The sequence below is a fragment of the Glycine soja genome, chromosome 14 (genome assembly GCF_004193775.1).
Source record: "Glycine soja cultivar W05 chromosome 14, ASM419377v2, whole genome shotgun sequence".
Classification (NCBI taxonomy): domain Eukaryota; kingdom Viridiplantae; phylum Streptophyta; class Magnoliopsida; order Fabales; family Fabaceae; genus Glycine; species Glycine soja.
In genome coordinates, this window is record NC_041015.1 from 23,917,931 (window position 1) to 23,942,231 (window position 24,301).

At 34.6% G+C, this 24,301-nt stretch overlaps 1 protein-coding gene across 1 annotated transcript; it reads right to left on the reverse strand.

The window, feature by feature from the left end:
* Positions 1-22,447: 22,447 nt before the first annotated feature.
* Positions 22,448-23,845, reverse strand: LOC114383931 (ATP-dependent DNA helicase PIF1-like). Its single transcript, XM_028343631.1, has one exon. It carries the CDS (start codon positions 23,843-23,845, stop codon positions 22,448-22,450), a length of 1,398 nt encoding a protein of 465 aa, XP_028199432.1.
* Positions 23,846-24,301: the final 456 nt, after the last annotated feature.

Genomic DNA, 24,301 nt, shown 5'->3' on the forward strand with positions numbered 1-24,301 from the left:
AGGAGTGCTTTGTTGTTCCCTTGATTAATTATAAATCCTTAATTCATGATTTAGATTACATGCATTAGATTAATTATTATTAGAATACATTCGAAAAGAATGGTATATTTTGTTTTGTTTTGTTTTTTTTACCAACCATGTAATATAAATTTTCAGATAACATTTGCAACATTAAATAAATTTGTTGAAGTTGGATTGAATTCCCCGAAGTTAGTATAGGAATTTTGGAATGCAACAGCATACATGGTATATGTGTTATATGTCAAACTGAACAAAAGCAGTAAAAGCGAATATGATGTAGAATTAATAAATTTGTTGAAGTTGCATTGAATTCCCCGAAGTGAGTATAACAATTTTGGAATGCAACAACATACATAGTACATGTGTTATATGTCAGACTGAATAAAACAAACAAATAGAAAGGTGTAATTAATGTGACAGCATAATTGTATTGTATGATGGAAGGATACCTGTTTATAAATTGGCAAAGACTTCGTTGTAAACAACATTAGTGGTAATATTTTTGGATTACCGTCATTGTCATGTATGAGAATATGAAGTCCATCTTTGCTTTTAACCCTTGAGAGTGCAACATATAGTTGGCCATGACTAAAAACTGGGTGTGGCAAATACAGTCCTATGTGGTGTAATGATTGTCCCTGAGATTTGTTTATAGTCATAGCATAAGAAACTATGAATGGAAACTGCCTCCTTATAAGTTTGAATGGCCATGGAGATCAGAAGGAGACATATTTATTATGGGTATGTATGTCCTATTTCCTGAATTAGGCCCAGTAATTACTTCAGCCTCAATCACATTAGATCCGAGTTTGGTGATAATGAGCCTAGTTCCATTGCACAGGCCATCAATTTGTCGAGATTTCGTATTAGCATGATTGGAGTTCCAACCTTAAGTTTTAATTTATGATTAGGTATACCTGATGTTTGCAATGAATACAGGAATTCAGGTGGCAATAATGCAAAAGCAGGATTGAGCAATTCATCTGATTTATCAATACTATCTGCGCTGCAATATCTTTTTCGTGATTGGGTATAAGTGATAGGACATAATCATTTATTTTGTCAACAATTCTTTTTTAGAGGCAAGAACAACTCTTTTTTGCAAGTAATCTGTGTCACTGTAGTTATCTATCAAGCTGGGATAGGTAGCTTCAACAATAGCATGGATAGGATCATCATAATTTTTTATAAGAAACTCATCTGGAATAGTGATTTCTGAAAATCCTCATTATATTGTCCAATTTTTCCATCTCTATGTCAAGTAGCCAATGTGAAAATTGTTTGAGTTCTTCATTGTTGGGCTGTTGGGGAGCATTTGATAGCAATCTCATGTTTTTTGTAAGTTTAAGAATTTGGCAATGGTCCCAAATGTATGATGCATTTATAGTTGCATGGACATGTCTGAGCGATTACCTTTTGGAACAATTGGCAAGATCTGTCGGAAATCTCCACCAAAAACCATAATTCTCCCTCCAAAAGGCAGATTGTTTTGCATGATGTCTTTAAGACTTTTATCTAGTGCCTCAAATGGAAATTTGTGACACATTGGAACTTCATCCCAACTATTAGTTTTGTAACCTTTAATAATTCAGCTAACTCACTGCCTTGATGAATATGCATGTTGAATTTTCTGTTGCAGGGACTGGTATAGCAAATTTGGAATGTGCGGTCCGACCACCAGGCAATAGTAATGAAGCAATTCCACTCGAAGCAATTGTACAACAATTCCACCATTGGAGCGTATACCAGATGATAAGGTTGTCCAAACAAATGTTTGCTAGTTCCACCATATCATAGAGAAAGTAAACTGCAGCTGATTGAGTGTTAACCACAGACATAATGGTATCGACAATAGTTTTTTGCTCATCTATAATTATATATTCACATATTAACAAATAGTAATATATACTTTGTGATTAAGGAGTTGCTATATCAAATGTGTCATAATTTGTGAGTACCTGTGAGCAATTGGTATGTCGTGTTGTATTGTTTGGTAACATTTCTTTGTCATATGCCATTTCATTATGGATCAGATTATTATGTGTTGGTTTCGTGCATATCCTATGGGTATGACATGCATGGAAAATCTCGCAAGCTCCTTCTATTTGCTTGTAGCATATTCTCAATCTCAGTTAAGCATAAATGAATTGTTTCTTTTCAGTAAGGCGGATACTTGTGATTAGTAAAATAATAAACATAATGATTATGAGTAAACAATATTTATTTAGAATATATAAAATCACCTTGTTTTCTATGATTGAATATGAATCATCTGTCATCCATTGCCATGTCTGTTGCCAAACATATTCTGGTCTGTCCATGGTGTTCATAAATAAAAGCTTGACAAATAATTTTCTTAGGTAGTGTGCAGTACCCCAATTATTAGATTCCTGTAAAGCACTAATAAATTCTTGATCACTACCTAGAAAGCCTTTGCAAAACATGCTTCCCTAAATGTAGGATATACCAGACCGTTGACTGTTCTAATGTCACTGTAAGACTGTGCACCTTTGGCAGTGGATAACATCATTCTAAGGTAAAACAGTTCACCAGCTGAAGGTGGGACCCATATGAGTCTGCCTATTGTATTCCCTTGTTTTCTTTGTTGCCAGTATCTTTTGCGGGCGACATAAACAAATCTTGAGATATATTGATGATATGTAAGATCCCGTCCATAAGAACATATTTTGTTAGAATGCATCCAAGCTGTGAACATGAATTCTTTGATTGTGTTTTTGATAGGACTTCACCTATTGTTGATCATCTGTCCAGTAAACATGCTGTTGATTTTCAAGGTGGACATATAGCCGCTCCACTGTCGGGGAACGCGCATGCATTGGAATGCAAAAATTTCCAACATGCTTCTGGGGGAGATACATATCTAATGATTCAAGCAGCACGCATATATTGTTGAAGATAGAATCAGATGTTGGTAGGTTTGAGTTAAACATATAACATCAAATAAATTAATTTATGTTAAATGATTTCGTTAATCAAATCAGGTGAGAATAGAAGGATACCTGCAATCAAGATATTGCTTAATTTCATCTTGATTTCCAAGAGAAGCTGTGATACAGTCAGAATCTTTGTTGATGTATTTGAACAGATATTTAATGGATGTACTTTGATTACACCATTCCACGTTTAAGTGTGTTTTATACTTATTAAGAGTTGTGGATTGTATGGTACAACAAATCTGTTATCTAGTTCAATTCCATTTTTCATCACTGTACGGTCCATCATTTCTTCTCCTATAAACTGGGAATCCATCCTGGTCAACAATTGTGCTCCATGCAATTTTTTGGAAAACATCTAATGCACTTTCCATTGACCATACATGGTGATTTTTTATTTGCAAACCCACATGGTCCATGCATCATATGGTTGGACACAATTTCAAATAATTGTGCCTGGCTCTGTTTGTCAGGTATTTCTGCTGAAATCATTTGATCAATATTGTGTGGGTTTGGTAAATGAAATAATACTTTAGATTAAAAGATAATTAAGACTCATAAAAAAACTATGTTTTAGTCTTGTTTTAAAAAATGTTTCAGTCTATACAAAATAATTGTTGCATGTTAATAATTTTGTTTATCTCTATAAATAATAGTATTTAATTCTGACCTAAATAAATTTTAATTAATTCAGCAAAAAAAAATTCTAATCACGTATAAAAAATATGTTTTAAAAACAATTTTAGTATATGTGTTACAGTGGTGGCAGTATGAGTTATTCGATTTCGTATAAGCCGAAAAACAACAACTACACACAGACGTGGGTAAAAAAACATAATAGAAATAGCAGTGTGTATGAAACGAAATCAGAAAAGCTGACACATGTTTTTAGTTGTTTCAGTGCAAAGGAAACGAAAAGGTAAAGAGACAACGAATGGCAGCAACATACAAATAGAGGTTTAATTCTGCGGCTACACTTTTGATCAAAAACAGTTTTACTAAATTGCAACCATTTATTTGAAACAGAAATTCCAACCATTATATTATTATGGAATAATATAATCTAAACTTAAATGTCCATTTATTTCATCATTTAATCTAATTTAGAACCAATATTGACCTAGCTTTTTTCGTATAAATACCAACAATATTGAGCCTATCGCTTTCAACGTAATTTGGAAGACAAGTTCGCAAAATCAATATAAATATCAAACGACAAACAAAGCGTTGAGCAAAATTAACAGAACGTAAATATTTTTAATATTAAGATAGGAATCATGCAGTTATAGTGAGGAAATTGTCTGGTAGTAGCAGAAAAAACCACAGAATATTAAACTTTAAAAAAAAATGAATATAAAAAAGAATTTATTCATCAAAGTCAAGGTCGTGTTGTTGTGTTCCATTGATGGTTTCCAATGACCAGCTCCATGCATGGTCATTGAAACGGGTAGTTAAAAGCTTACTCATCTCTGGTCTCAAATTTTTTTCATGAATCAGGTTGAACCATGGTTCTGAATAGCTGGCATGTGATGTGAATGCTGAGTGGCCATTGTGGATTTGGAAGTCCGTGGTGGATGGTAATACTTTTTTTTGAGCCATAGACAATTTGGAAGCTGCTGCAGGAAGTGTCTGTATCATCAAAACAAAGGATGGTTAAACAAATTGATGAGGAAACGACAAAGTATGATAGATGAAAAAATGTAGTATAACGACCAAAGACAGATTTTTGTAGCATATCATGTGTGATATCAACTGTGAAGATGTATCTCTTCTAATATGATGGGCTTTAGGCTAGAGTGGTGGTGTGCAGGTCGTCAATATAAACGGTGAAGTGGATTTTTGTCACCGGCAACCAAACGTAGAATGACGCTTTCGTTGAGGGTTGTGTGCCTTTCTAAAATCATTCAAGCATCAGCAAAAAAGCATTAAGTACATGTGTTCTACTCGAATGAAATGTATCTCGCCATCGTAGTGGAATAAAGCATATTTCGGGTAGTTCGGAGCCATTGCCTGATAGAGAAAGGAAACTTGGAGAAGTGTTTTGCAGGCAAAGAAAGTAAGGCGAGGCAGTTGAATAAAAATGGAAATGCAGTTAAGTAGAAATGTTTTTATGTGAAATGTTACCTTCTGAACTCTGAAAGGTGCGGTGAATCTTATGTTGTCATTGGATTGTGTGGGAACTATACGAATAATGTTAAAATATTAAGTAACCAAAGGAATAGAGGAAACAATAAACAAAGATGAAAATAAGAAGAAGAGGAAAAGAATTACAAGTGGAGCGTGATGCGAAGTGCGCCATAAGATGTAAAGAGATGAATAGGGAGTCTAGTTTGTTTGGCAGATGCGAAGAAGATGAATAGGAAGTGTAGTATAGGTAGATATATGTATATAGAAGTGTGTAAGTGTGGTGTGTTTGTTGTGTGAATAGAAGTTAAGAAGTTAGTGGTAGTTTCTTGAAAAGGAGTTATATGTGAAGTAGTTATATGGAGTAGTTATGTGGAGTCGTTTTAAATATATTGTAACTGCAGTAGTCTATATATTGAACTTTGTAATGCATAGTTGTATTTTTGAAGATTAAGAAAAAGAGCATTCTCTCTAAAAACTTGTATGTCATTGTTCTTTTTAACAATTGGTATCAGAGCTCATTGTAGGGGGCCTGATATTGAGTGCATGTAGGAAAATAGTGAGTGTGTAGAAAACAGTGGAGTGTGAGTTCAGAAAGAAACTGCAGTTTCTTTGTTTCGAGTAGAACGAGTTGAGAGAATGCAGAAGGTGGGAGTAGCAGTTTCGTGCAGCCGCAATTCCAAGGTTTAATGTCATTATGATCATTGGCAATGTTGATGGAGAATTTTCTCCGTCCAAAGAGATATGGGATCTCATTGAGAATGGGATATTGATGTGGCAGATGAATAGAGCCTACGGAGGCACAATGGCAAAATTGATCGAGGAGCAGAAGTTGAAGGACTTAAAGGTAAAGAATTACCTTTTCCAGCAATAGATCGTGAAGTCCTTGAAACAATCCTCAAAGGACACGGCAAAAAATATATGGATTCAATGAAGCAAAAATCCAAGGTTCAACCAGGGTCAAAAGGGCTCAACTGCAAGCTTTACGCAAAGATTTTGAGATTCTTCAAATGAAGGAAGGAGAAACAGTGAATGCATATTTTTCTCGTACTTTAACCATAGCAACAAAAATGAAGGCTCATGTGAAAGTATAGTGAAACAGTCGTTACTGAAAGATTTGAAGATCAATGATCTAAAATTTGATTATGTGTATGCTCAATTGAAGAATCCAACAACTTAGACAGTGACTATTGATGAGTTGCAAAGTAGTCTTCTTGTTCATGTAGCAGAGGATGAGAAGTCGTGGAGAAGAAGATCAGGTTCTGAAGATCTCCCACGAAGACAAAGCAAGTAGAGGAAAGGTAGAGGTAGAGTAATGGTTCATTCAGAGGAGGTCGAGGAAGGGAAAGATCATTCAATAAAGCTGTTATTGAATGTTTCAAATGTACAAGTTAGGACACTATCAATATGAATGTCCTGATTGGGAGAAAAATGCCATTATGTTGAATTAGAGAAGGAAAAAGATGAAGAATTGTATTAATGTCTTATGTGAATGGAGCAAGACAAAATGGAAGAAGTGTGGTTCCTTGACTCCGGTTGCAGCAATCATATGACTGGAAACAAGAGTGGTTCTCAGAACTGATGAAATCTTAGCCAAACGGTAAATTGGCAATAATACCAGAATGGCTGTTGTGAAAATGGATCATTCGTATGCAAGTGAATGGATTACTCAGCAATTTCTGTGTCTATTATGTTCCTGAACTTAAGAATAATCTATTGAGCATAGGGCAAACTTCAAGAAAAGGCTTAACTATTTGATTCAACATGGGAAGTGTAGGGTATATCATTCTGAGAAAGGATTAATTATGCAGTCAGATATGAGTGGAAATAAATGTTTTCTGTGTTGGCTACCATGATACCAAAAGCTTCCTCGTGTTTCCAAATTGTATCAGAAAATGAATCTCATCTTTGGCATTGCCGCTTTGGTCACTTAGCTATAACGGATTGAGGACACTTTTTGATAAGAAAGATGGTAATTGGGTTGCCTTCGGTCAAGATTCCAAAGAAGATATGCATAGAATGTTTAACTGGAAAGCAACACAAAACTCTATGCCTAAGAAGAGTTTATGGGGAGCATCAAACAAGTTACAACTTGTGCATGCAGACAATGCAGGCCTATTAAACCAGAATCAAATAGCAACAAGAGGTACATCTAAGTTTTATTGATGATTTCACTCGTAAACTTGGATTTATTTCTTACATGAAAATCAGAGTTTTTTCCAGTTTAGAAATTTAAAGTCATGTAAAGGAGATGGTGCATATATTGCTCTTTGATACAGATAGAGTGGTGAATTTACCTCAAATGAGATTTGTAGAATTTTTGCAAAATCAAGCATTAGTAGACAATGACGTGCAGCATACTCCTTAGCAAACGGAGTTGCAGAGAGGAAAAATAGAACGATAATGAACATGGGTGCGTTCTATGTTAGCGGAAACCCAGGTTCTAAATGGTTTTGGCCCGAGCTGTAAAATGAGGTGCATATCTCAATAGATGTCCTACTGTGGCTGTGCAGAACAAAACTCCAGAAGAAGGCATGGAGCAATGTGAACAATGTTGATTATTTTCGAGTATTTTTGGGGTGTAGCTCATGCACATGTCCTAGACCAGAAGAGAAGCAAATGATGAAAAAAGCAAGAAGTGTTTTCTTGGGAGTAAGTAATGAATCAAAGGCATAACAAATTATATGATCAATTTCCAAGAAAATCATCATTAGCAAGGATTGATTTTTCAAGAAGATGAATGCTGGAATTGGGCAAAAGCAATGAAGATGCAGATCAGATGTTTTAAAGTGAACGATGATGGTGATGAGAATAGACATGGAAAAGGAATAGAAAACAATGAAGAAGAAGGTAACATTGAAGGAGAAGGCAGTGATGTTGCATACAAGAAACTCAAGTGAAACTGGTGTTTCTTCTAGTGAATCAACTGAAAATGATTCCCAATTTTTGAATGAAGGAGGGTAGAGACCACATCTTGGCAATAGACTATGTAACAAGGTGAAGGTTTGTCAGATGAAGATGGTCTGAATGCTATGAATAATCTCATTGAGATGACCCACTACATTTGAACAAGCTGTCAAGAGTAAGAAGTGGAGGGAGCAATGATGGCAAAGATAGAGTCATAGAAAGAACAAGACTTGGGAGTTAACTATTCTACCGAAAGGGTGAAGCCAATTGGAGTTAAGTGGGTTTCAAAAACAAACTTAATGAGAAAGGAGAGGTAGACAAGTCAAAGCAAGGCTAGTGGCGAAGGGGTATGCACAAACAATATGGAGTTAATTATACTGGAAGTTTTTGCTCCAGTGCTAGACTTGACACCATTCGATAATACTTGCTTTGCAGCACAAAACAATTGGATGTTTTTCAACTAGATGTAAAAAGTGCATTTCTTCACGGTGAAACTCAATGAAGAAATCTTTGTGCAACAACCATTGTATATGAGAAGAAAGGTGAAGAAGGCAAAGTTTACAAGCTAAGAAAGGCATTGTTGGCTTGAAGCAAGCACCAAGGGCTGGTATAGCAAGATAGAGGCTTACTTTGTCGAGAAGGTTTGAAGGTGTTTTATGTGAACACACACTGTCACAAAGTCGAAGGAAGTAGGTAAAATTTTAAAGTTAAGTCTTATGTGATGATTAATATAACTGGAAATGATAAAGTATGTATGATGAATTTTAAGATTCCATGATGTTGAATTTGACATGACTGATTTGGGGAGGATAGATATTTCTCGGGATTGAAGTAATACAAGTTTAGATGGATTTTGTGTGTCAAAGAAAGTATGCTTATGAAATTCTAGAAGGTTTGGAAATGGATAAAAGCAATCCAGTGAAGAATCCTATTGTCCAGGCACGAAATTGTCAAAGGATGAAGCAGGAACCAAAGTGTGAAACTTTGTTCAAACAGGGGTTGGCAGTCTGATGTACTGACTGCAACTCGACCTGATTTGATGTATGGAGTGAGTCTTATTAGTAGATTCATGTCTTGCCAACTGAATCTCATTGGCTTGGCAGCAAAAAGAATATTAAGGTATTGAAAGGTACAACTGAGCTTGGAATTTTCTACAAAAAGAATGGTTGCACAAATTTGGTGGCTTACACCGACAGTGATTTTGCTGGTGATTTGGATGATCGTAGAGCACTTCTGGCTTGCATTCTTACTTGGTTCCGGAGCAGTTTCATGTCTTCTAAAAACAGCCTATAGTGACATTGCTACTACTGAGGCTGAGTACATAGCTGCTGCGTTTTGTGCTTGTCAGTGTATTTGGTTGAGAAGAGTTTAGAGAAACGTGGTCATAAGGAGGAAAATGTACTTTGATTCAATGTGAAAATTCTACTATAAGCTATCAAAGAATTCTGTTTTTCATGGCAGAAGCAACATATTGATATAAGGTTTCATTTCTTAGAGATTGACCAGAGAGCAAATTGTGGAGTTGAGTTACTGTAATTTCCAAGAACCAGTTGCAGACATATGACAAAACCTCTCAAGTTAGAACAATTCTTGAAATTACGGAGTATGCTGGGAATGGTTGATGCGTCAGTTATAAACTAATGTTTGTTTTCTTTTTAGTTAAGGAGGGAATGTTGATGTGAATAGAAGTTAATAGAAGTTAAGAAGTTAGTGTAGTTTTTGTAAATAGGAGTTATGTGAAGTAGTTATATGGAGTATTATTGTGAGTCGTTTTAAATATATTGTATGCAGTAGCTCTATATATTGTAATTTGTAACTGCAGTAGTTGTATTTTGTAAGATTAAGAAAAAGAGCATTCTCTCTAAAACTTGTATGTTGTTCTTTAACAGTGTTATATCGATATAATGACTGATTTAATTAACAAATAAAGTGACTCTTGGATGCAAAGAAGATGAATAGGAGTCTAGTTTGGTTTGCAGATGTGAGAAGATGAATAGGAAGTGTAGTATAGGTAGAATATGTGTATAGAAGTTTGTAAGTGGCGGTGGTGTTATATCGATATAATGATTGATTTAATTAACAAATTAATGGTGACTCTTTGTTGTTGAACATGCAAAAAAGTTGTGAAGGCACAACTCGTACAACACTGACGTCTTCATAATGATTGCATTTGATGTAGTATAAGGGAGATACAACTACAGTATTGTCTTAGTGCATTTATTACGATAGTGCTAGTGGTGTAAGTTTGTATGTGGATGGGAAAGCGGCTTTTTTTGTAAACAAAGTGGAAGTTCAAAAGGCAATCTAATAGCAGAGTAAGCGGGATATGAACGTGTAGGAAGTGTGTACGTATCGAAAAGTAAGGGTGAGCAGCAATGTGCAGGTGTATTTATTAGGGAATACGGATTCGTTGGTGTAATTTTAATTTGGCAATGAATATAAGTTGAATTTATTTGTAGACTAAGTGGAAGTTCAAAAGGTTATGGTATAGGACTGGAAGCACGAATACAAACTGTGGATGGTTGCCAGCACCCTAGGATTCGAAAACATTTTCATTAAATTAAATCATATGATATATTCATATTCATATTAAATATAAAGAATTGAAGGGATTATGTAGACTAAGTGGAGTGTAAAAACCAATCGTATAGGAGTGTAAGCACGAATACAAAATGTGCAGGGGTGGTCCAGGTAGTTGGAAAACATTTTAATTCCATGTCTCACAGCTTCATTACCTTCCAATGAGAATGGGGCTAGTGGATCAAGGAAATCATTTAGATCCAGCACGGAATATAATAATTAACTAAGTAAGATATATTCCATGAAATGGTTCATCAATGCATGAATAGATCTTTAATCAAACAAAAATAAAATAAAATAAAAGGAGTGCTTGTGTTCCCTTGATTAATTATAAATCCTTAATTCATGATTTAGATTACATGCATTAGATTAATTATTATTAGAATACATTCGAAAAGAATGGTATATTTTGTTTTGTTTTTGTTTTTTTTACACACAGTAATAATAAATTTTCAGATAACATTTGCAACATTAATAAATTGTTGAAGTGGATTGAATTCCCGAAGTTGTATAGGAATTTTTGGAATGCAACAGCATACATGTATATGTGTTATATGTCAAACTGAACAAAAGCAGTAAAAGCGAATATGATGTAGAATTAAATAAATTTGTTGAAGTTGCATTGAATCCCCGAATGAGTATAACAATTTTGGAATGCAACAACATACATAGTACATGTGTTATATGTCAGACTGAATAAACAAACAAATAGAAAGGTGAATTAATGTGACAGCATAATTGTATTGTATGATGGAAGGATACCTGTTATAAATTGGCAAAGACTTCGTTGTAACAACATTAGTGGTAATATTTTTGGATTACGCGCATTGTTCATGTATGAAATATGAAGTCCATCTTTGCTTTTACCCTTGGAGTGCAACATATAGTTGCCATGACTAAAAACTGGGTGTGGCAAATACAGTCCTATTGGTGTAATGATTGTCCCTGAGATTTGTATAGTCAAGCATAAGAAACTATGAATGGAACTGCCTCCTTATAAGTTGAATGGCCATGGAGATTCAGAAGGAGACATATTATTTATGGGTATGTATGTCCTATTTCCTGAATTAGCCCAGTAATTACTTCAGCCTCAATCACATTAATCCGAGTTTGGTGATAATGAGCCTAGTTCCATTGCACAGGCATCAATTTGGTCGAGATTTCGTATTAGCATGATGGAGTTCCAACTAAGTTTTAATTTATGATTAGGTATACCTGATGTTTGCAATGAATACAGGAATTCAGGTGGCAATAATGCAAAAGCAGGATTGAGCAATTCATCTGATTATCAATACTATTAATTCTTATTTGATAAATTATATGAATATATATAGTCATTTTGTCTCTAATTTTAGTGGACGTAAAATAATTTGAATTGTGATTTTAGTACACACCAATTAATCTACTATAAATTAAAAACTTTAATTTCTAAAGTGATTTTCTCATTCTCTCCACTCTAATTATTAGATATTTGCAACAATTTTTCTCTTCTTTCCTTATAAGTGCATTGATCATGAATTCATGCAAATTACCTAAATCCTCCATATACCTGAACCCTCCACCATTAGATCAACAATAATTATATAACTCTATAAAAATAAGTATTTATCATATACATTAATGCAACACTTCTTGTTATATCTTGTCAGATCACTTCATCATTTATCATACTTATATTTTATTCACTTTTTTCTCTTTTGGTCTCAATTAGTATGATAGTGTTCATGCATCATATTTCTTACATTATAACTATAATACTCAATTATCGTGGAAGAATTTTGAACTACGGATGAAATTATTATAGGTGTTTGGATAGTGTTTAGGATCCACGTTTTCTTGCAAAATCACGTCCAAATCAAGTTACGGAAAAGCAAGTATTTTACAAGTGTAAACCTCCAACTAGACACGCACTTACATGATTTGGAACCATCAATTATATGTTATATACATATTAATTAGAACTATAACAACCGTGGAACATATAATAATTTTCTGAGTGGAGATAAAGCAGAAAATATGAATGTTTAGGAGATCGAAAAGGAAGATAGATACAAGTAAAACATACCGAAATATTCTCTCCTAATAGCACAGTGAAGAACAGTGTCACCATTGCCCCCTTTCAAGATCTTGCAAGGTGGCGCTGTGGTTGGAAATGTGAGAGAGATAAGCAAAAGCCTGTTTACCTTATTTTATAAAATTTATAAAGATAAATTTGAATAGTTGGACCATCAGGTTTATCCAACTAATTAGTAAAAATGTCAGAGAAAAGAAAAAAGAAAAGGAATTGCCAACCACTTAGCTATTGGGCACAGTCCCAAAGTCTGCGCCTTCTCGAACTTACCATTGTCGGTTCAAGTTTTCTTACCAAGTCATCAAAGCACAGTGATTAACTTCCTGTGATACCAACTTTTTCCATCACTTTAGCAGGAAGAGTACCTACAAGTAGAAAGTTTAAGGCAATGAGAATGACAAGTTAGACCTATAACTATAAGGGAAGAAGAAAGTTCCAAAATCAGTTCCATATTGTGAAACCGAATAATGTCATGTCAGATATCCAAATATTGCTATCAAGTCAAAAAAATAATTTGCAGCCAATGAGTAAAAGACAAAAGGTGTCTTAGAAGTATGCACATGATTAGAGCAGCCATATTAACACCTGGAATTAAAATTTAACATCATCAAGTTTATTGAATAATATTAGAGTAGCAAGAGAATAAGCTATCGGCATTTACGTACAGGAAAATGAATTTACAAAAGAAATACTTACTTTTTTTCCAACTAGGTGTTTATATACCAAGAAATCACTTGCCTCTCAAAACATTGGCATTCCAAGACAGAAAAAAAAATATCAACAAAAGTCTTATCCCACTAGTGAGGTGGGCTAAAAGAGAATAAAAGGATAAAAAAACTACAAATTATCTAGTTTGCAATCTTAGGAGTGAATATCAGATCACCCGTATTTATTAAAAACAGAGAGAGAGATAACGATCTGAATAAATAAATAGAAATTGACCTCTCCCGTTGCAAGAAGACCCTTGTAAACCCTTCCAAAACCACCTTCCCCGAGTAAGTTCACTCCTTGAAACCCCTCGTTGCCTCTGCCAGTTCGCGAAAACCGAAACTTTCCGTTGTCGTACTTCCGTTGTTACTGCTACTACTCACACTCTTCTTTCCCTTTCCCTCTCAGGATTCCCTCTTCCTTCACTCTCTGCAATAAAACAACACGCACTATGATTAAAAAATCTGAGTTTAGTTTCACATTTTCACTCGATTAACCCAAATGTTTAGTGGTAATTATAAATCAATTTAAATATTTATTTATTATAAGCCAATTTAATATGCGTGTAACCTACAAATCAATTTAAACTAGTGGAGAGCCCGTGCGATGCACGGGTCAGCATTTTACTATAAATGACATAAATACTATTTGTCAGAGTACTGTTTGTTTGTATCATTAGACTGTAAGTGAATAAATAATATTTGTTAGGGTGTTGTTTGTATATTTTTACTGTAAGTGACATAATTACTATCTGTCAGCATACTGTTTGTATATAACATAAAGATAATTTGCGTGAAGAGTTGATTGTGTTGAAAATATTTTAAAATTGATTTAAATTATATAAAAGAAATATGGGAAATAAATTAAAAATATTTTGTTTTTCTGAAAAAAAATTATTTTAGATGTATTTAATTGTGAAGAGGGACTAAATTTTAAAAATAATTTTGTAAAAATGTTTAGTGGGCATATGAAAATAATATTTTGATTATAAAAGATAATTTAGACTCATAAAAAAACTATGTTTTAGTCTTTGTTTTAAAAAATGTTTCAGTCTATACAAATAATTGTTGTCATGTTAAATAATTTTGTTATCTCTATAAATAATAGTATTTAATTCTGATCCTAAATAAATTTTAATTTAATTCAGCAAAAAAAAAATTCTAATCACGTATAAAAAATAATGTTTTAAAACAATTTTAGTTATGTGTTACAGGTGGTGGCAGTATTGAGTTATTCGATTTTTCGTATAAAGCCGAAAACAGACTACACACAGACGTGGGTAAAAAAAACATAATAGAAATAGCAGTGTGTATGAAAACGAAATCAGACAAAGCTGACACATGTTTTTAGTGTTTCAGTGCAAAGGAAACCGAAAAGGTAAAGAGACAACGAATGGCAGCAACATACAAATAGAAGGTTTAATTCTGCGGCTACACTTTTGATCAAAACAGTTTTTACTAATTGCAACCATTTATTTGAAACAGAAATTCCAACCATTATATTATTATGGAATAATATAATCTAAACTTAAATGTCCATTTTATTTCATCATTTAATCTAATTTAGAAGCCAATATTGACCTATCGCTTTTTTCGTATAAATACCAACAATATTGACCTATCGCTTCAACGTAATTTGGAAGACAAAGTTCGCAAAATCAATATAAATATCAAACGACAAACAAAGCGTTGAGCAAAATTAACAGAACGTAAATATTTTTAATATTAAGATAGGAATCATGCAGTTATAGTGAGGAAATTGTCTGGTAGTAGCAGGAAAAAAAACCACAGAATATTAAACTTTTAAAAAAAATATGAATATAAAAGAATTTATTCATCAAAGTCAAGGTCGGTGTTGTTGTTGTTCCATTTGATGGTTTTCCTAATGACCAGCTCCCATGCATGGTCATGAAAACGGTAGTAAAAAGCTACCTCATCTCTGGGTCTCAAATTTTTTTCATGAATCAGGTTGAACCATGGTTCTGTAATAGCTGGCATGTGATTGTGAATGCTGAGTGGCCATTTGGTGGATTTTGGAAGTCCGTGGTGGATGGTAATACTTTTTTTTGAGCCATAGACAAATTTGGAAGCTGCTGCAGGAAGTGTCTGTATCATCAAAACAAAGGATGGTTAAACAAATTGATGAGGAAACGACAAAGTATGATAGATTGAAAAAAGTGTAGTATAACGCACCAAAGACAGATTTTGTTGTAGCATATCATGTGTGATATCAACTGTGAAGATGTATCTTCTTCTATATATGATGGGCTTTAGGCTAGAGTGGTGGTGTGCAGGTCCGTCAATATAAACGGTGAAAGTGGTATTTTTGTCACCGGCAACCAAACGTAGAATGACGCTTTCGTTGAGGTTGTGTGCCTTTCTAAAATCATTCAAGCCATCAGCAAAAAAGCATTTAGTACCATGTGTTCTTACTCGAATGAAATGTATCTCGCCATCGTAGTGGAATAAAGCATATTTCGGGTAGTTTCGGAGCCATTGCCTGTGATAGGAGAAAGGAACTTGGAGAAGGTTTTGCAGGCAAAGAAAGTAAGGCGAGGCAGTTGAATAAAAATGGAAATGCAGTTAAGTAGAAAATGGTTTTTTATGTGAAATGTTACCTTCTGAACTCTGAAAGGTGCGGTGAATCTTATGTTGTCCATTGGATTGTGTGGGAACTATACGAATAATGTTAAAATATTAAGTAACCAAAGGAATAGAGGAAACAGATATAACAAAGATGAAAATAAGAAGAAGAGGAAACAAATTACAATAGTGGAGCGTGATGCGGAAGTGGCCATAAGGATGTAAAGAAGATGAATAGGGAGTCTAGTTTGGTTTGGCAGGATGCGAAGAAGATGAATAGGAAGTGTAGTATAGGTAGATATATGTATATAGAAGTGTTGTAAGTGGTGGTGGTGTTTGTTGATGTGAATAGAAGTTAAGAAGTTAGTGGTAGTTTCTTGTAAATAGGAGTTATGTGAAGTAGTTATATGGAGTAGTTATGTGGAGTCGTTTTAAATATATTGTAACTGCAGTAGTCTATATATTGTAACTTTGTAACTGCAGTAGTTGTATTTTTGAAGATTAAGAAAAAGAGCATTCTCTCTAAAACTTGTATGTCATTGTTCTTTTTAACAATTGGTATCAGAGCTCCATTGTAGGGGCCTGATATTGAGTGCATGTGAGGAAAATAGTGAGTGTGTGAGGAAAACAGTGAGTGTGAGTCAAGAAAGAAACTGCAGTTTTTCTTTGTTTCGAGTAGAACGAGTTGAGAAGAATGGCAGAAGGTGGGAGTAGCAGTTTCGTGCAGCCTGCAATTCCAAGGTTTAATGGTCATTATGATCATTGGGCAATGTTGATGGAGAATTTTCTCCGCTCCAAAGAATATTGGGATCTCATTGAGAATGGGATATTGATGGTGGCAGATGGAATAGAGCCTACGGAGGCACAATGCAAATTGATCGAGGAGCAGAAGTTGAAGGACTTAAAGGTAAAGAATTACCTTTTCCAGGCAATAGATCGTGAAGTCCTTGAAACAATCCTCAAGAAGGACACGGCAAAAAATATATGGGATTCAATGAAGCAAAAATTCCAAGGTTCAACCAGGGTCAAAAGGGCTCAACTGCAAGCTTTACGCAAAGATTTTGAGATTCTTCAAATGAAGGAAGGAGAAACAGTGAATGCATATTTTTCTCGTACTTTAACCATAGCCAACAAAATGAAGGCTCATGGTGAAAGTATGAGTGAAACAGTCGTTACTGCAAAGATTTTGAGATCAATGATCTCAAAATTTGATTATGTGGTATGCTCAATTGAAGAATCCAACAACTTAGACATGATGACTATTGATGAGTTGCAAAGTAGTCTTCTTGTTCATGAGCAGAGGATGAGAAGTCGTGGAGAAGAAGATCAGGTTCTGAAGATCTCCCACGAAGACAAAGCAAGTAGAGGAAGAGGTAGAGGTAGAGGTAATGGTTCATTCAGAGGAGGTCGAGGAAGGGGAAGAGATTCATTCAATAAAGCTGTTATTGAATGTTTCAAATGTCACAAGTTAGGACACTATCAATATGAATGTCCTGATTGGGAGAAAAATGCCAATTATGTTGAATTAGAGAAGGAAAAAGATGAAGAATTGTTATTAATGTCTTATGTTGAATTGGAGCAAGACAAAATGGAAGAAGTGTGGTTCCTTGACTCCGGTTGCAGCAATCATATGACTGGAAACAAGGAGTGGTTCTCAGAACTGGATGAAATCTTTAGCCAAACGGTAAAACTTGGCAATAATACCAGAATGGCTGTTGTGGGAAAAGGTATCATTCGTATGCAAGTGAATGGATTTACTCAGGCAATTTCTGGTGTCTATTATGTTCCTGAACTTAAGAATAATCTATTGAGCATAGGGCAACTTCAAGAAAAAGGCTTAACTATTTTGATTCAACATGGGAAGTGTAGGGTATATCATTCTGAGAAAGGATTAATTATGCAGTCAGATATGAGTGGAAATAAAATGTTTTCTGTGTTGGCTACCATGATACCAAAAGCTTCCTCGTGTTTCCAAATTGTATCAGAAAATGAATCTCATCTTTGGCATTGCCGCTTTGGTCACTTAGGCTATAACGGATTGAGGACACTTTTTGATAAGAAGATGGTAATTGGGTTGCCTTCGGTCAAGATTCCAAAGAAGATATGCATAGAATGTTTAACTGGAAAGCAACACAGAAACTCTATGCCTAAGAAGAGTTTATGGAGAGCATCAAACAAGTTACAACTTGTGCATGCAGACATATGCAGGCCTATTAAACCAGAATCAAATAGCAACAAGAGGTACATCCTAAGTTTTATTGATGATTTCACTCGTAAAACTTGGATTTATTTCTTACATGAAAAATCAGAAGTTTTTTCCATGTTTAGAAATTTTAAAGCTCATGTTGAAAAGGAGATTGGTGCATATATTGCTTCTTTGATAACAGATAGAGGTGGTGAATTTACCTCAAATGAGTTTGTAGAATTTTGCAAAAATCAAGGCATTAGTAGACAATTGACTGCAGCCTATACTCCTTAGCAAAACGGAGTTGCAGAGAGGAAAAATAGAACGATAATGAACATGGTGCGTTCTATGTTAGCGGAGAACCAGGTTCCTAAAATGTTTTGGCCCGAAGCTGTAAAATGGAGTGTGCATATCCTCAATAGATGTCCTACTGTGGCTGTGCAGAACAAAACTCCAGAAGAGGCATGGAGCAATGTGAAGCCAATGGTTGATTATTTTCGAGTTTTTGGGTGTGTAGCTCATGCACATGTCCTAGACCAGAAGAGAAGCAAATTAGATGAAAAAAGCAAGAAGTGTGTTTTCTTGGGAGTAAGTAATGAATCAAAGGCATACAAATTATATGATCCAATTTCCAAGAAAATCATCATTAGCAAGGATGTGATTTTTCAAGAAGATGAATGCTGGAATTGGGGCAAAAGCAATGAAGAATGCAGATCAGATGTTTTAAAGTGGAACGATGATGGTGATGAGAATAACATGGAAGAAGGAATAGAAAACAATGAAGAAGAAGGTAACATTGAAGGAGAAGGCAGTGATGTTGATACAAGAAACTCAAGTGAAACTGGTGTTTCTTCTAGTGAATCAACTGAAAATGATTCCCAATTTTGAATGAAGGGAGGGTAAGAGGACCACCATCTTGGGCAATAGACTATGTAACAGGTGAAGGTTTGTCAGATGAAGATGGTCTGAATGCTATGATAATGCTCATTGAAGATGACCCACTTACATTTGAACAAGCTGTCAAGAGTAAGAAGTGGAGGGATGCAATGATGGCAAAGATAGAGTCAATAGAAAAGAACAAGACTTGGGAGTTAACTATTCTACCGAAAGGGGTGAAGCCAATTGGAGTTAAGTGGGTTTTCAAAACCAAACTTAATGAGAAAGGAGAGGTAGACAAGTACAAAGCAAGGCTAGTGGCGAAGGGGTATGCACAACAATATGGAGTTAATTATACTGAAGTTTTTGCTCCAGTTGCTAGACTTGACACCATTCGATTAATACTTGCTTTGGCAGCACAAAACAATTGGGATGTTTTTCAACTAGATGTAAAAAGTGCATTTCTTCACGGTGAACTCAATGAAGAAATCTTTGTGCAACAACCATTGGTATATGAGAAGAAAGGTGAAGAAGGCAAAGTTTACAAGCTAAGAAAGGCATTGTATGGCTTGAAGCAAGCACCAAGGGCGTGGTATAGCAAGATAGAGGCTTACTTTGTTCGAGAAGGCTTTGAAAGGTGTTTATGTGAACACACACTGTTCACAAAGTCGAAGGAAGTAGGTAAAATTTTAATAGTAAGTCTTTATGTTGATGATTTAATATATACTGGAAATGATAAAAGTATGTATGATGATTTTAAGAATTCCATGATGTTGGAATTTGACATGACTGATTTGGGGAGGATGAGATATTTTCTCGGGATTGAAGTAATACAAAGTTTAGATGGGATTTTTGTGTGTCAAAGAAAGTATGCTTATGAAATTCTAGGAAGGTTTGGAATGGATAAAAGCAATCCAGTGAAGAATCCTATTGTTCCAGGCACGAAATTGTCAAAGGATGAAGCAGGAACCAAAGTTGATGAAACTTTGTTCAAACAGGTGGTTGGCAGTCTGATGTACTTGACTGCAACTCGACCTGATTTGATGTATGGAGTGAGTCTTATTAGTAGATTCATGTCTTGCCCAACTGAATCTCATTGGCTTGCAGCAAAAAGAATATTAAGGTATTTGAAAGGTACAACTGAGCTTGGAATTTTCTACAAAAAGAATGGTTGCACAAATTTGGTGGCTTACACCGACAGTGATTTTGCTGGTGATTTGGATGATCGTAGGAGCACTTCTGGCTTTGCATTCTTACTTGGTTCCGGAGCAGTTTCATGGTCTTCTAAAAAACAGCCTATAGTGACATTGTCTACTACTGAGGCTGAGTACATAGCTGCTGCGTTTTGTGCTTGTCAGTGTATTTGGTTGAGAAGAGTTTTAGAGAAACTTGGTCATAAGGAGGAAAATAGTACTTTGATTCAATGTGACAATAATTCTACTATACAGCTATCAAAGAATTCTGTTTTTCATGGCAGAAGCAAACATATTGATATAAGGTTTCATTTTCTTAGAGATTTGACCAGAGACAAAATTGTGGAGTTGAGTTACTGTAATTCTCAAGAACAAGTTGCAGACATAATGACAAAACCTCTCAAGTTAGAACAATTCTTGAAATTACGGAGTATGCTGGGAATGGTTGATGCGTCAGTTATAAACTAAATGTTTGTTTTTCTTTTTAGTTTAAGGGAGGGAATGTTGATGTGAATAGAAGTTAATAGAAGTTAAGAAGTTAGTGGTAGTTTCTTGTAAATAGGAGTTATGTGAAGTAGTTATATGGAGTAGTTATGTGGAGTCGTTTTAAATATATTGTAACTGCAGTAGTCTATATATTGTAACTTTGTAACTGCAGTAGTTGTATTTTTGAAGATTAAGAAAAAGAGCATTCTCTCTAAAACTTGTATGTCATTGTTCTTTTTAACAGTGTTATATCGATATAATGACTGATTTAATTAACAAATTAAATGGTGACTCTTGGATGCAAAGAAGATGAATAGGGAGTCTAGTTTGGTTTGGCAGAATGTGAAGAAGATGAATAGGAAGTGTAGTATAGGTAGATATATGTGTATAGAAGTTTTGTAAGTGGCGGTGGTGTTATATCGATATAATGATTGATTTAATTAACAAATTAAATGGTGACTCTTTGTTGTTGAACGATGCAAAAAAGAGTTGTGAAGAGTCACAACCCTGTACAACACTGACGTCTCTCGATAATGATTGCATTTGATGTAGTATAGGGAGATACAACTACAGTAATTGTCTTAGTGCATTTATTACGATAGTGCCTTAGTGGTGTAAGTTTTATGTGGGATGGGAAAGCGGCTTTTTTTTGTAAACAAAGTGGAAGTTCAAAAGGCAATCTAATAGCAGAGTAAGCGGGGATATGAAGCGTGTAGGAAGTGTGTACGTATCGGGAAAAGTAAGGGTTGAGCAGCAATTGTGCAGTGTATTTATTAGGAATACGGATTCGTTGGTGTAATTTTAATTTGGCAATGAATATAAGTTGAATTTATTTGTAGACTAAGTGGAAGTTCAAAAGGTTATGGTATAGGACTGGAAGCACGAATACAAACTGTGGATGGTTGGTCCAGCACCCTAGGGACTTCGAAAACATTTTCATTAAATTAAATCATATGATATCATTCATATTCATATTAAATATTAAAGGATTGAAGTTGGATTTATTTGTAGACTAAGTGGAAGTGTAAAAACCAATCGTATAGGAGTGTAAGCACGAATACAAAATGTGCAGGGGTGGTCCAGGTAGTTGGAAAACATTTTAATTCCATGTCTCACAGCTTCATTACCTTTCCAATGAGAATGGGGCTAGTGGATCAAAAGGAAATCTTTAGATCCAGCACGGAATATAATAATTAACTAAGTACAGATATATTCCCATGAAAATGGTTCATCATATGCATGACATAATCTTTAATCAAGACAAAAAAATAAAATAAAATAAACAGGAGTGCTTTGTTGTTCCCTTGATTAATTATAAATCCTTAATTCATGATTTAGATTACATGCATTAGATTAATTATTATTAGAATACATTCGAAAAGAATGGTATATTTTGTTTTGTTTTTGTTTTTTTTACCAACCATGTAATATAAATTTTCAGATAACATTTGCAACATTAAATAAATTTGTTGAAGTTGGATTGAATTCCCCGAAGTTAGTATAGGAATTTTGGAATGCAACAGCATACATGGTATATGTGTTATATGTCAAACTGAACAAAAGCAGTAAAAGCGAATATGATGTAGAATTAAATAAATTTGTTGAAGTTGCATTGAATTCCCCGAAGTGAGTATAACAATTTTGGAATGCAACAACATACATAGTACATGTGTTATATGTCAGACTGAATAAAACAAACAAATAGAAAGGTGTAATTAATGTGACAGCATAATTGTATTGTATGATGGAAGGATACCTGTTTATAAATTGGCAAAGACTTCGTTGTAAACAACATTAGTGGTAATATTTTTTGGATTACCGTCATTGTCATGTATGAGAATATGAAGTCCATCTTTGCTTTTAACCCTTGAGAGTGCAACATATAGTTGGCCATGACTAAAAACTGGGTGTGGCAAATACAGTCCTATGTGGTGTAATGATTGTCCCTGAGATTTGTTTATAGTCATAGCATAAGAAACTATGAATGGAAACTGCCTCCTTATAAGTTTGAATGGCCATGGAGATTCAGAAGGAGACATATTTATTATGGGTATGTATGTCCTATTTCCTGAATTAGGCCCAGTAATTACTTCAGCCTCAATCACATTAGATCCGAGTTTGGTGATAATGAGCCTAGTTCCATTGCACAGGCCATCAATTTGGTCGAGATTTCGTATTAGCATGATTGGAGTTCCAACCTTAAGTTTTAATTTATGATTAGGTATACCTGATGTTTGCAATGAATACAGGAATTCAGGTGGCAATAATGCAAAAGCAGGATTGAGCAATTCATCTGATTTATCAATACTATCTGCGCTGCAATACTCTTTTTCGTGATTGGGTATAAGTGATAGGACATAATCATTTATTTTGTCAACAATTTCTTTTTTAGAGGCAAGAACAACTCTTTTTTGCAAGTAATCTGTGTCACTGTAGTTATCTATCAAGCTGGGATAGGTAGCTTCAACAATAGCATGGATAGGATCATCATAATTTTTTATAAGAAACTCATCTGGAATAGTGATTTCTGAAAATCCGTCATTATATTGTCCAATTTTTCCATCTCCTATGTCAAGTAGCCAATGTGAAAATTGTTTGAGTTCTTCATTGTTGGGCTGTTGGGGAGCATTTGATAGCAATCTCATGTTTTTTGTAAGTTTAAGAATTTGGCAATGGTCCCAAATGTATGATGCATTTATAGTTGCATGGACGATGTCTGAGCGATTACCTTTTGGAACAATTGGCAAGATCTGTCGGAAATCTCCACCAAAAACCATAATTCTCCCTCCAAAAGGCAGATTGTTTTGCATGATGTCTTTAAGACTTTTATCTAGTGCCTCAAATGGAAATTTGTGACACATTGGAACTTCATCCCAAACTATTAGTTTTGTAACCTTTAATAATTCAGCTAACTCACTGCCTTGATGAATATTGCATGTTGAATTTTCTGTTGCAGGGACTGGTATAGCAAATTTGGAATGTGCGGTCCGACCACCAGGCAATAGTAATGAAGCAATTCCACTCGAAGCAATTGTACAAACAATTCCACCATTGGAGCGTATACCAGATGATAAGGTTGTCCAAACAAATGTTTTGCTAGTTCCACCATATCCATAGAGAAAGTAAACTGCAGCTGATTGAGTGTTAACCACAGACATAATGGTATCGACAATAGTTTTTTGCTCATCTATAATTATATATTCACATATTAACAAATAGTAATATATACTATTGTGATTAAGGAGTTGCTATATCAAATGTGTCATAATTTGTGAGTACCTGTGAGCAATTGGTATGTCGTGTTGTATTGTTTTGGTAACATTTCTTTGTCATATGCCATTTCATTATGGATCAGATTATTATGATGTTGGTTTCGTGCATATCCTATTGGGTATGACATGCATGGAAAATCTCGCAAGCTCCTTCTATTTGCTTGTAGCATATTCTCAATCTCAGTTAAGCATAAATGAATTGTTTCCTTTTCAGTAAGGCGGATACTTGTGATTAGTAAAATAATAAACATAATGATTATGAGTAAACAATATTTATTTAGAATATATAAAATCACCTTGTTTTCTATGATTGAATATGATATCATCTGTCATCCATTGCCA

What these genes read in the sequence shown, in the direction of transcription:
- LOC114383931 (XM_028343631.1), bottom strand. Translation starts at nt 23,845, where the DNA reads ATGTCTGTGGTTAACACTCAATCAGCTGCAGTTTACTTTCTCTATGGA.